The sequence below is a fragment of the Parasteatoda tepidariorum genome, unplaced genomic scaffold (genome assembly GCF_043381705.1).
Source record: "Parasteatoda tepidariorum isolate YZ-2023 unplaced genomic scaffold, CAS_Ptep_4.0 HiC_scaffold_13, whole genome shotgun sequence".
Lineage (NCBI taxonomy): Eukaryota > Metazoa > Arthropoda > Arachnida > Araneae > Theridiidae > Parasteatoda > Parasteatoda tepidariorum.
In genome coordinates, this window is record NW_027261374.1 from 64,765 (window position 1) to 79,854 (window position 15,090).

At 27.2% G+C, this 15,090-nt stretch overlaps 1 protein-coding gene across 2 annotated transcripts in view; it reads left to right on the forward strand.

Annotated features, from left to right (window-relative positions):
* Window positions 1-15,090, forward strand: part of LOC107456715 (fibropellin-1-like) — a 73,927-nt gene that overhangs the window by 3,253 nt on the left and 55,584 nt on the right. Inside the window, exons 1-3 of one of the 2 annotated variants that reach the window (XM_071188498.1) lie at window positions 6,249-6,575; window positions 9,150-9,242; window positions 12,660-12,767. In XM_071188498.1, the coding sequence (XP_071044599.1) occupies window positions 6,407-6,575; window positions 9,150-9,242; window positions 12,660-12,767 (370 nt within the window). In that variant the 5' untranslated portion in view covers window positions 6,249-6,406. Of the gene's footprint in view, window positions 1-6,248; window positions 6,576-9,149; window positions 9,243-12,659; window positions 12,768-15,090 lie in introns of those variants that run through there. The other variant, XM_071188499.1, reaches the window with a different exon arrangement.

Below are 15,090 nucleotides of genomic sequence, written 5' to 3' on the forward strand. Positions count from 1 at the left end.
AATTATAAATGTTACTTTAAAAAATTAAGAATGAATCACTCATGCTTGATATTCATTTTTTTAACATAAATTTTCAGGGCTTTTCACTTTTAGTCACTATTCCTGTTTGTTTTTTTTTTCCCCGGTCAAGTTTGTCATGAAGAAATTGATCAACTTTATTCATCTTTAGATTATTATTCTGCAGAAAGAATTATTTGCTTTTTTATTTTTTTTCAGCTATGTTATTGCTTCAACTCTTTACTCTTTTTTTTTTTAAAGTCAATAAATGTGAAAATAATGAGTATAACAGTGATTATATTTATCATTTCAATTAGTGTTATAATGCTTTTTTAAATTTATTAATGTGTAATAGGAACTTCCTTAAAACATGAAAGATTTTTGGAATTATAAGTCATGGATTTGAAAATCTAAAAACACATACCTTGTGTGTAGGTTGTGCATCAATATATTAACTTATGTTATGATGAAATGAGGAATAATATAGTATTTTTCGGTTACTGTGCCGCAAGGAAATTGATTAATTTTATTCAACACTTGTTCTTTCACTATATGAATTGTGCTTAAATAGATTATCCTATAACTCTTGTTATCGAATTACGCTGTATTTTCTATGTGTCATGTATTTTATTTGTTATATCATTTATAGTATATTCTAACACAGTATTTTCCAGTTCATCTGATGCAATTTTAATATTCAACTCTTTTATTTGTATATATTGTACATTAATATATTGTCCCATAAATGTTATTATTGAATGAATTATTATAATATGGTATTTTTCTGTCTGTCTTATGCATGAAAATTTATTGATATTTTCACTTTATATTTAAACTTATTGTAAATGTCCATTTAGTTCAGTGTTTTAAAGGGAAAAAAAAGTTAACAAGAATTCTAAAAAAAAATATAGCAGACTTCTATTTTTTTTTATGACTTCATGCTAGCACCCATCAGGTAGTTATTGAAATGCTTTTACAATTTATATATATATTTTTTTCATTTTAAATTTTTTTAGTAATTCCATGAAAAGGAAAACATGAAGAAGTTGAATTATTCAGTTGAATTATACAGAAAGTAACATTTTGAATTATCAAAATATTATAAAATATCAAAAATAGCATTTTGGACATCATTTAATACGGTAGTCATAAGGATTTCATTAGTAAAATTCAATTTAAACTCAGTTGTCCACTTATCTTATTTTAATCACCCCTGTTTCTTTGTATATGAATTTGTAATTTTTGTGTGTTTATGTAATAAAGTTATCCATTAGATTTTTACAAATAATGTTGATGGTTTTAAAATTTACATAATTGCTTTGAATTTTGTTATATTTATGTAAATAGAGCATTTTTTTCAACTTAATCTTTGAAAAATAAACATTGGAAATTTTTTTTAATATTTTTCATAAAATGTTACAACAATAAAATTTTGACAATTTTATCACATTTAGACTACTGCCTGAGGCTTGTATTTTTTGATTAATTATGTTGGGTATAAATAGTTTTAAAATAGATATAGTTTATATGGTAAGTTAACTTTTGCTTTGATTTTCAGATATTTGCTTTATTATCTTAAAGAAGAAAGTTTTTTTTCTTTAAGATTAAGTTCTGAAATTCTGTCTTCAAAAGAAACATCAATCAATATAGTCCTCGAAAATTCAGTTCTGAACTCTAAACATTTTTTTTCTTTCATTTAGCTAATAGTAAAGTTATAGATCCAGAATCTGATTTTAAGGTGTTTTATTGAAACATTAACATGATAAAGCTATAAAAATTAAAAAAATAAATTTAAAAATCTAAACAATTTCATTATCAATAGATATATACAACAAAATTTCTTTCATAATGTTTAATATTTCAAATAATTGTTTTGTATTGGTTTTTCATGATTAGGTCTATAGCATTACAATGAAAAATAAGAATAACCAGTGAAGTAAGGCATCAATTTATCACACAGAAAATTAAAGTTACTAACTCTCATTTCTAACTAAAATTCAAATAATATTCTGATGAAGTTAGTATAATAACTTTATTTTATTTATTTATTTTCCAGATACATAAAAATGATACTTCTGAAACAGTTATGATATAATTAAATTCGAATTTAAAATCTGATTATTTATGTAAATTGACTTCACTTGAACTACAGTATTTTTGTAGTTGATAACCTCAAACATATTTGAAATAAATTTCTGCGAAAAAACTTCACAATTACTGCAAAATAACTAAAGTATTTTTATGGTTAAGATTGAACTACAAAAAAACTTCACTACTACTGCAAAATAACTAAAGTATTTTTATGGTTGAGAGTGAACTACAAAAAAACTTCACAACTACTGCAAAATAACTAAAGTATTTTTATGGTTAGGATTGAACTACAGAAAATCTGCAGTTAACTGTAAAATAACTACAAAAATACTTCAATTCTGCAAAAAAACTGCAGTTCATTTTTAGCTGGGACGTCTCTGTTTGAATCCTCAAATCATGGAGTTTTAAAATATATAGAAAATAACTTTTAAAAAAGTTATAAAAACATGCTTTCATAATTGAAATTATGTACTAAAATTAATGTATATTTGTGGTTTTAGTTAGTATCGCTTATTTTATTTTACTTATTTAATACCTTTTAACTAAGGATGTTGAGACTAAACTTTCTAACTTCAAATTACATTATTCGTTCAAAAGTTTTAGATTAATTAACTATAAGTAACAATAACATTACAATCAAATTATGCTAGTTTTAAGAATACTGGTATCCATGCTTACTATAAAAGTTTTTTTCGTTTTTATTGATTTGAATATTTCGAAAATGTAATTTTGTTCTCTATCATTTTATTGTTTATTTATTACTTAATTTGATTTACTATGATTTTCCCCACTATTATTCAAATATAAATAATTTAAACAAGTTTGTAAAACCCTATAATCCAACAGTAAATTTCCATCTCACCCCACTAACTTACTAACTAATAAACAATTCTGTAATTAATGCATTCTCAGGAAACTATTACTTCTAGCTTTCCTCTGATCTAAAATTTTTAAGAGCTATCAAAATTGTAAACATATTAAGTTAACGATATTCGTCATTTCGCTATCCCTCTAAATATTGTAAGGGGTTAAGACCATCGGGTAGAAACCAATCATGGTGTACTTATTTATAAGATTATTAATGTTTATAAAATACTTAATACATGATTTATCGAAAACTAATGTTGTAAAATATGTGGGATGATTACATTGAAAAGTTGTTTAAAGACAAACTAGTTGTAAATATAAAAAAAATTATCTCTTTTCATTTCATGTTGTTGTAGTTCATTTACGTCGCACTAGAGCTGCACAATGGGCTATTGGCGACGGTCTGGGAAACATCCCTGAGGATGATCCGAAGACATGATATCACAATTTTGATCCTCTGCAGAGGGGATGGCACTCCCGCTTCGGTAGTCCGACGACCTGCACGCGAAGTCGAGCACTTTACGGTAGAGCAGTTTAACGAAGACCAATACCGCACACCCTCGGTCCCTACGCAGACTGATCCAAGTGATCACCCACCAGCACACTGACCGCTGCCAGTGATGCTTGACTTCGGTGATCTGCTGGGAACCGTGTCTTAACGATCAGTCCTTTCATTTCATACCATTTTAAAGCGTCCTTTATGCAGAACGTATTTTAAATTTTTGTTATATTATAATTATTTTATGCAAGCAATTTGTTAGGATATTAATCGTATCAAAGTGATTCTGAGAAAAGATGAGAAAATAATCAAATGTACTTGAAAAAAAAAATTATTCAGGAATATATTTATGTTTAGGAATACAAAATATGCGCAACGGAAAGGAGTAATATATAAGAAGACACTTTTTTGCTAACAATCAATGACGATAACCATATATTTTATAACAATTCAAATTTGAAATATTTTTGATTTCTCTTGAGTTTCCTTATATTTTTAAAAATTTCGATAGAAACGTTAAGATTTATACCTAACAACATCTAAACTGTCAGTTTCTAGTTTCTTGTATTATATATACTCATTTTTGCTACTTTTGACAAGAAATCGAGAGCGAGAGACAAAGTTTTCTTCAATGATGGATAAAAAGTTTTTATTCAAAACATGAAAGGAAAAAAAATTGCCAAAAAACACTTAAACTTGAAATAAATATCAAACAAATGGAAATTTAAGAAATGAAATAACTCCAGTAAAGTTTATAAATAAACATGACACTTTCTTTATGTTATAAGTCTGTAATATAGTTATATTTATGCAGCCTGCCGTGTGGCTAACATCGTTCTTTTAATTACAGTTTAAACAGTTGATAGAACAATGATATGGAATGATAGAACAGAAATTAACAATCGATTATAATTTTTTTTTAATCTTTAAATTTTTCTTTATATTTTCCTTATTTTAAGTTTCTAAATGTTATAATGCATCATGTAACTTAATGTTGAACACTCAAAATAGTAATGTTGATGTCACTTAAGATTATTTAAAGTAAAAGGTTAATGCTTATATAGTTCACTCTAATATTCACGAGCAATACTTTCAGTTCTCCTTGTGTTTTTAAATACATAAAAACAGACATAAAATCCAAGTAAGATATGTCCAAATTTTAAAAAAATCAAAGATTCATAAAATTACTTTTTTAATAAAAAGTTTTCATAAAATAATAACATTAATCAGTAACAAAATATGAAAGCATCTGAATTTAATTAATTATTTTTCGGTAGACAAAACAGTTTGCCACCATGTTGATAATAAACTGTTCTTACTAATCACAATTATCAGTTCCTTAAAGTAATTTTGTAGAAGATTGATGAATGTTTGAATACTTGAATCTAACGCAGTTAGAGAATTTATCACATGCAATTAACAATATATGTGATTGAATTTGAGGCAAAATATTAAAAACGAAACGAAATAAATATTCATCGTTAACTTAGCACCGAGTAATATATTAGGTACATATTTCCGGTAATTCGTCATATTTTTATATGTGTACTACTTTTTTAGAGCACTTGAAGTTAATATTACTTACCTAAAGTATTTATTGTGTGCAAAATTAATGTTGACTAATTATATAATTTGATAATATTTTTGCTTTTAAATTCCATTATTTATTGACCTCATTTTTTTCAAGCTACTTTTCTGCTATTTGTTATAGGGATTATTATGTTATATAAGAAGTTTACTTTTGATAAAATGTTTGTTTTGCAAAAAATTACTTGTAAAAATGCAGAAGAACAAAATTAAAGTCATTTTTTTATTTAAGCAACTAAATGATCAATGACTAATTTAAAATGTAGTTTGGCGGCGAGTACTTAAGCTGCTTAATGAATTAAACGAACTATTGACCGGTATAGTCAACGTGTTTTGGCGTTAAATAAGGAAACGCAATTTGAGAAAAACTTCGCCGAATATACACGGAGAAACGAATACTGTTAAAATTACCGTACTGTATGATAATGACATTTCTGGTAAAAAAAATCATAATTCTAGTTAATTAATGGCATTGAAGCCATTATTTCTAATAATAATTTTTAAAATTTCTCTCATTAAATTAATAAAAAGGTTGTCCTAAATTAAGCGATTAGTTAATTGTTACAGCAGAAATAGAAAGTCTATTCTTTAAAGGAAATTGTTTTTCAAAAATCACATTTTTAAACACTATGAGTACAAATATTCCGCAGTGGGAAGGAATCCTCATTGAAGTATAGGCGAATCAAGAAATTACAAAATTGTTCTAACATCGAAGCAGTACATGGGTGAATTAATGAATTTATGAGCTAGTTTTTAATGAATGAATAGCTTTTCAAGTTGTAATTTGTGACAGTGCAGTCATTAACTACTATGTTTGACTTTACCCTAATTTAACGTTTTTTCTTATGAATGACTTTTTTAACGCAATGCGATGTAAGAAAGTTTTACTTTGTTTCAAATATTCACCGGAAATCAAAGTTATAAGTTTCAAACTGTTTATATATTTAAAAACAAAAAAAATAAATAATTATTTTTTTCAAACGAATATTAAATTTAATTCAATAAATGGTATCGGTTTAAATTAAGAAACTTTTTCTGGACAATACAATTAAGCAAACTTAATAGAATCTCGATAATGCGTTTTTTATTGATTAAAATCTTTTAGACAATGATATGTATACAGATAAAAACAATGCGTTAGGAAAGTGAACTTTATTTTGATAACAAAACAATTAAAATCATTCTAAAGGTTTGATGTTATCATTTAGTTTCTGCAAAATCAGCTTTATTGTAGAAAGTTTTTGTATCACGCTTTATTCTATATTATATATTCTAAAACATTTTTTCTATATTAGCATGCGAAAAATATTTTTTAATTATTTTTATTTGTGTTAGGAATAGCATTTCTAACCCTTTAAGACTAAGATGAGAGACCAATCTCCTGGTATTTTGTGCGCTGTGTTTCTTTTGTTTTTTATATTTTCTATCACAGAATCTCACTTATGGAAAGTTCCTGAAAATTTTGAAATTTCTAAAAATAATATTTCTGATGAAAGAAATCTGGGTATATATTCAAATTACAGTGAAAGAGCAAGTAAGCATGCCTCCTAATATTTTGCTTCGGCACCATTTGCCTTTGATAATTAATAATTATCCTTTATTATCATTATTCTAATCTGAATAACACCTCAATTTTTTTGTATTTGTTAAGAAAAATATATTTGATTTACGTAAAAATGTTATGGATAATTGATAGCATGAAAATATTAATGTAAATACTTGCATGCAATTACAGTTATTACTAGTTTTTCAACACTTATTTATAGAAAAAAACAATATTTTGATAAATTGTGTGCATAAATATATATATTTAATTTTGCTTCCTATATTAATACAATATTCAAAAGCACTCCTAATTGCCGATATAATTGAGTNATATATATATATATATATATATATATAAAGTATTTGTCTCTGTCATTTTGATATTAGAGGAATTATATTGTGCCGATGGACATACTAACGTTTTTTTTTTATTTATGCACTCAGGTTTGCAAATTTTAAATTAAAATGATGATTTTTTATCTGTCAATACGTTTAAAAATTAGTATTAATTATATTTTTCAAGCATTTTCGTTTACATTTTGATAATATCCGTTTGTTATACCATTTAAAAAAATTTATTCTCAATCAGGTTTCTTAAGATTCATAAACGGTAACAAATTTATGTTTTTTTTTCTCAAATCAATGAATTATTATCATAAAACAAGGTTTCTTGCATATATCCAGTCGTCAAAGAAATCAATCGACTTATAAGGAAATAACGCATCAAGTAAGATACATTCTCTCCAACCACTACGGAATTAACATAGTTCCAAAAACATATTTTCTATTAAAAGAAAAGATGATAAATTAATTATTTAATAACTAAATTAACATTAAGGGAATATTGCCAACCACTACATATTAATAATTTAAATTTTGGTAGATTAGATAATGAATCATCTTTACTCATCCCTTCGAAATTTAACGATCCTAAAAATATATTTCTTTCAAAATTCAAAGAATGTAAATTTTGAAAATTCCAATTCATGAAGTATCAAATGCCTCTTCGCTACAGTGCTAAGTATATCACTAAATAAGTAGCTATGTATCAATACGAATATTAATTCATGTATTTAGATCGAAAGCATAATTGAATGGGCGAAATTAGAAAAAAACTCTAAGTGCTGAAAAAAAATCATATAAAATTAATGAAACGTAAATAAAAAAACATTTTCGCTAATTTTGAATAATAAAACTCAGATCAATTGATAAAAGTTCTCTCTTTGAAAAAATCAAGTAAAGAAAGGAGGTGATTTGAGGTGAAGGTTTATCTGTAAAAGACTTTGTGAAACTATAAAATAACATTAAAATTGATAAAAATAATAAAATGGATTTATGTAGAAAAATAATTTTAATCACTAAACTAATACTGTGGCAAAGGTAGAAATTATAATAAAAAAATTAAATAAAAAATTTTAGAATAGTATTCAAAACATAATAATAATAATAAAAAGTATACACAATTTAAAAATCATATGAACTATCTCTGTCCTCCTTTCTCAAATATTTTAGAAACAACGTAAAACATTGTAGTTTATTCGAAAAAATAAATATTCCAATTGCTGTTAAGTGATGAAACTTTGGACCACTGATAAAAATTAAGTCTCTGATAAAAATAAAGAAACGAAGAATGGTAGAGTGGATGGTTCGTGGGGGTCACTGTATTTTTCCACCCAAGTGAGGCAAATCTCAAACTGATGTTTTATTTCAAAATATTTTACAAACAAAATTATCTTTAGTTGAAATTTAAAACAATGGCTTCTGCAAACCCAACGTGAAAATTCCATCTTTTTTTGTCGCTGAATTATAAATGTAATTAGAAAATTTCAAATTAGTTAACGTAATTTGTTTACTATTGTACTCATTTATCTTCATATTTCATGTCGTAATTTCCATGCCTACTTTATTCTCAACTGTGTTTCGTGTTCTCAACGATAGGACAGTACTTGGAGAGGTTGTTTCAACTTCCGGTATAAGATTTGGTTTATTTTGGTTGTATCCTATTTTTTGTTACATCATCTTTCAACTTAGTTATTAATAGAATTATTTATTTTCGATGCCGAAAAATTCGTTTTGGAAGTGGCGGTAATTGTTCTGCTTTTGAGTGCACTATGCGTCAGAACACTTAATAGTTACATAAAATTAAGATTTTAAAAATCTCAAAAGACGCATCATGCCGAATTCAGTGGAGTAATGCATTGAAGGGGAAATACCAGGAAAAAATAGTAGCGTTCTGCTGTGGGGTCAGAGGGGGGCAGCAAGGCTTCTTGTAGGGTTTCTTTTCTTTTGTTTTCATTTTTTCATGCATAGATGGTGAATAAGTTGATTACACAGGTCTTGTTGCTTGGTGATTTCATATAGTTCATTGATTAATAAAAGCTTTTGTCTACTTAAGAAAAGGAGTAAATAGTTAGAACGAAATACAACATTATTTACACGCTCTATTGCATATTTTCGCATGAACTTAAAAAAAGATCTCTTATACTTAATGGTAGAATAATTCATCAGCATTAAGTATTATAATTGAAACAGAAATATTTTATAATTGTTTTTATTAAATTAGGTTGTAACTGTAAGAATGGTGACTGTGATGACAATGGTAAAGGTTGCGTGTGTTGGCCAGATTATGGAAAAGTATCAGAAGACGAATGTCAAGGTAATTACAAAATAAAAATTTTATTCTGTCTTCGTTTTAACTCTGAACAGATTTAAGTTATCTTAACATCATTTTATATGACACTTTTGTTAACTTTTGGTATGTTTAAAAAACAATCATTTATATTATCTAGATTATATATATATATTTACATGCCCATATGCATTAACATTATGTGATTTATAATTTCCTTCATTCTCAGCATATGATTTACATTTGTATGACAAAAATGAAAAAATCAATTAAGAATTAATAACTAATTTTTGATGGAAGTGAGCTAAGATCAAGTATTATTGGGGACTAATTAATTTTTATACTAGGTTGAGCAAAGATTTTTTTTTCTTGGAAGGATGCAATGAAGAAAGCTTAGGCCCGGAGTAGATATGTAAAAAGCAAAGAATTTTTTTTTTGCTTTCTTCTATCGGTAACTTAAAGAGCCCATCCTTAAGCTTCGAGAAAATATGCAGTTTTAATGATTTTTAAAATAATGAATAACTACCAAAACAAATAGCGATCGTCATATATTAATAGAGCAAAAGATAGAAAAGATAAACGAATAAAAATTTGTTATATACATTTGTTACTTTTTAATAATAGCGTTTTGAAATAATGATTTGTGAAGATTTAGAAAATTCCACAAATTTTTTTACCAGTTTGGAGAGACATATCACGACTGTGTAACGTCTTACTATCTCTTGAACATCAAGTTTCAAGTTTTCTTTCGATTATTATTTCATTATCATTGAAAGCTTACAAAGCCTCATTGTTTCAGCATACATTAACCCATTTGCATCGGAATCGTCCTTTCAACTGGATGGTTCGTTCTCTTAAATATAAAATATAATTTTGACACAAATCATCCGTTGATATTATTCATTTTACGAAAACAAGATAGTTCCGCTTACTATGATATATTTAAAATACAAATAATTGAATTATTTTCATATTTGGGATCCATTCGCTTTCCATCAGTAGGGTAATATTTATTCGAAGTTCTAAGAAACTTTAAACTATTTTTCTTTGTCTCATGTACTTCTTGGCAGGTAGTTTCTAGCACAGGAAGAATAATGTTTCGCTGCCCTAAGTAAGAAAAAATATTATTTTATTAAATGATATAAATGGTGATTGGAAATACGGCTGACCAAAACATATAACATTAAAATTTTACAAGAACTACATTACAATAAATAAACTTTCCACTCTGTCACGTTTTACAATTGTTTAAAATTGTCAAAAATACATTCTGGTAAGATTATTATAAATAAAAAGTAAACATTTAATATTTTAATTAATAAAATACAACTGTCCGGAAACTTTCATCATGTTTGTTACTATACATTGATTTGTATTTTTATAATTAAACAATTGGAATTTCTTAATAGTAAAGTTTGTATAACGGTTAAAAGTGTGTAGAAACGAAATAGAAACAGACATTGAGAATGTTCTGTGTATTTTAAAGGAGCAAAACCCCTTTTTTTCGTTCGCCATTTTATCTCTGTTATCCTAATTAGGTAAATGAAATTTATTTATTTTTAGATCCTTCAGCAAGTTGCTTTAGTCTCGGGAAGTTTTATTCTAAATCAATTAAAATATTAAACAATTTATAAAACTTTTTAGCAAAAAGAATTTCGTTTTTGTTGAAATATGATATCTGTTACCATATTTATTAACAGACGTAACAAACGTAATAATAGACATGACTTGTCACAAGGTTGAAGCTTCGAAAAGATTTTTTAAAGACAATTTTTTTTATCAAAATATAGAATCCGGATTCTTAATTGTTAATACAAATTATCTTCACCCAATTTTTTTTTCCATTTTTATGAGATTTACAACCATTATAATAATTATTTTTATGTACTCGTTTAACTGTTTCTTAATAAATTATCATTGAAACATTTTTGTTTTTAAGTCAAACGTATTCTAAGAACATTGAAAATGTTTGACGCACATTGCTATCTTTAAGAATTAACATAATTATAAAAATTCTAATGAGCTTTATTTCCGAAAAAAAAAGAAATCAAAATCAAGCATATAAAGGGCTAAAATAAAGCGGAAATTTGACGACCAAATTCTTCCGACAAAAAGACGTTAACAGTTCAATAGCTGATAAGAAAAGAGACTGTCATACTTAACAAAACAAAAAAAACAGATATCTTTTAGATGATTTAAAAAAAATTTCGTAAAATTTTTGTAAGGGAAAGTGCTTCTGTGTAAGTTTCACACTCGACAGTGTTTATTTTGGGTAAGCGTTCCAACAAGCTTTGGACGAGCTTCATGTCTATGTATTCATGAAAATGCCTCCTTTAAAACTAAACCACTCCAAAATTTAAAATCAATTAATTCTTCAAGTTCGACTGCACTGGGCGAACTCTTGTTTTGTGATTTCAAGAAAGAAAAGTTGCATGTATAATATTTGTAACAACTATAAAGAGAGAGAAATACATACTAATTTTTATGATGCCGAAAATAAAACAATTACCAGCAAAACAGAGAAAGTTAATAATCATGTTATGCCAAAAGAAATAATAGGAACTAGCATTTCTGAACTGATAACAATATTTAACACTAACATGAGCAGATACAAAAGACTCATTTCCAATATTAAACTACAGTATCATGCCTATTCAAAAACTGTAAGGAAAACCCCCTACAAAATGATGAATGATTTATTAACTTTGTTTCTCAGAAAATTACATTTTGAAAATTTGACAAAGAAATTCAAGTATATTATTTTGAAGGTTCAAAAAAAAAAAACAACTCTACACACTAGAATTTTATACTTAAAAAATGAGAAAAAAAAATAGATCTTTGAATAATTTTACGATGGGCCAGCCTAGACTTAGAGGTTGGGAAGCTCCAAAGAGCACGGCATCTCGACCAGAGGTTCATTGTACCTATACTCTAAATCAAGATTAACTTTATAGCTGCAATAAATGTCAGCAAACACCAGATAGAAATATCTTGCAGTTTCCAGGTCTGCATACAATGTTGCCTAATTGCTCAAATCTTTGAGCAAAACAGAACTCACAGTCCCAAAGTTTATGCGTTAAAGTTTATGCATGAAACTTAATACAGGGCGTGACAAATTCTGAGGAGTGATAAAAAGCATCAAGAAGAGAAAAACTCTAATTGATCAAATGATCTTTAATCACATTGAGAATTTTAGAAATCACGAAAGACTTATGAACGTTTTGATGTTACGCTTGAAAACAACTGGAATAAACTTAGTAACTACAAAACTACGGGTAAAAAAAAGAAGTTAGATTTTAATTAGGTCCAAGATTAGTTTTCCCTTTTTTCTTAACGATTTGACAACCTTTAAATGTTAATTAAATACGATTAAAAATAATTTTTATGATTAAATTTTTCATATCTTATTTTACTAATTATTTGGTGTATATTTTAATGTTTCAGCATGCAATTGTGGAAAAGGACATGGATGTACTATAACTACTGGCTGGTTTGGAAAAACTACATGCATTTGTAAGAAAGGATTTGTTGTAAAAGATAAGAAGTGTGTAGGTAAGCAGCTTTAGGCAAGATTAAAATTTTGTCAAAAAGATGTGTGACGGAGAAAAAAAACAGAAACGTGTTTTAACCCTTTCCAAGGATAACGTTTAGAGTTTTTAGCTTGAATTGTGGAGATGTTTCATTTCTATTAATTTAGTTAAAGTTTAATGCCGCGAAAAAAATTTCTCCACGGGATTAAAAAGGAAAAAAGTAAAATATTTTTAATTAAATAATAGTTTCAATCCTGGCCTCGTAATTATATTGGTAAAATTACTATTTAGTTACGTAATGCACTATACAAGTGACTTAGCTCCCACTGGCTGCATAGCTAACCATCTAGGATAACAATTAGTTCATAGCTTAGAGTTTATTCACAATATATGATAACTAACAAATGCTCTAATATGTGACTAACAAAGTTTATACAAATTTTATTAGCTGAACACTTTTAATTAGCTTTCTATTTATATGCATATAATTGAGATCATTCTTGAGTGGGTTTAGACGAATCAGAAGAATGTGGACCTAATAAAATTATCTTCCCTTGCTATGTCTGTAGGATTTAGCGTAAGATTCTATAAAAGACGTTACAAAACGTTATAGAAGGTGGTCGAAAAAAATGATTAAAAAGTGTAAAGCCAGGCAGAGGAGACCTAAATAAGGATATTTTATAAAGGAATGTGTGAGTGGAAATGTCGCTTTAAGCCGATAGAGACCATTGTTATTTATCAATGTTCCTTGCTTGCTATGTTAATGTTGCTTACTTTCAAACAGCTATGGTAAACCGTAGCTCATTAGAAACTGTTTGATTGTTAGCTATTGTAAACTGTTCATAAATCATTGCTTTATTTTGTTTAAATTGAATTTTTATTTACTTATGATTAATGCTGCTTTACGTGCAAACACCATTTCGCTGAAACCATTTACACCATTACCAAACACCATTTTACTTGAAACTTTTCAAAGTAAATATTAAAATAATTAGATCTTATTTGCTGTGATAAAACTGCGAGTGCATAGAATCCAAAAAGTGATATAAAACAACGAAATTAAGGACAGACCAACGAACAATATTTCAAAAACGTGAATACACGGTTTCCCTTTAAACTGCAATCCCTCCTGTGGCTTCATATAGTTGACGATATAGGTCGAATGCTGTACTCTGCCAATATCTTTTGATAGTTACTAATAAATATCGGCCTTCATTAGATATTGTTACTCTGGGATAAGCTGCAATGTAACGTCGTCGGAAATTTCCATCATCTTGCAATCGTTGTCAAAGCATAGAGAGGACACTTTGGACAGTCTAAGTTTTTCAGATACTTCAATCTGAGTACGCCCTCTTTCCAGGAGGCCGATAATTCTACCACGTGAGAAATCATCCATATGCGTCCTCTGTGTCCTAATTATTACATTATGGCACTGAGCGGTTACTGAAAGCTTAAATTTTACTTTTTTGCCCCCATTCCTTATATACCCCTTTTTTACACTCTTGTCATCGTGATGTATTATAGACGCCACGTGGTAACTTCCCGTAATTTGCATATTATTCGTGAACATTTAAGTGAAAATTTTACAAGTGAATGTTTTCCATGAGAGTTCAATGTTTACGTCACTTTGGAAAGAAGAGCATTTCCGATGAACATTTTAAACACGGAAAATCGAAGTAGTGTTATAGATATTCAATTAAATATACACGATCTTTAAGATGATAATCCTATAAAGCAGACTCTAATATTGGATTAGTGAATTTAACCACTCATTGAAAAAATAAGAATTTCGATGCATAGAACACTCAAATTCATAAATTCAGAAACAGAAAACTTAAAAAAATAAAATTAAAAAGAATTTTTAAAAAAAATTTATCTGACTGGAAATATTGACTAGCATTTATTTATTTTTCAACGCGTACCTACTGATGTTAGAAAAATGTTCAGTTTAAAGAATTTCTATTACATAAAGTGAAAAATAAAGCTCTTAAAAACTTCAAGTTGAGAATACGTCCCAAATGAATAGACAGGAATCGCGTTCCTAGGCAAAAAGTAGTAAATATTCAATATCCTGATATTCAACATTTCCTTTAAACATTTTCTTGCTAAAAGAAACAAAATGGAGGGGGGGGGGAAGAGAAAACCGTTATGAAACATTTAATCAAAACAAGTAAAAACTAATTTTTTGCTTCAGTAGTTATAGAAGCGAAATTTATCAACACTATAACAGAAAGACTTTTTTTTAGAAACTATAAGCATTAAATGTGTTTAGTCAAGGGTAAAAATGCTATTAAAATGAAACAATTTTCAGCGAGGAAAAAGACTTAAAATTTCATATATATATA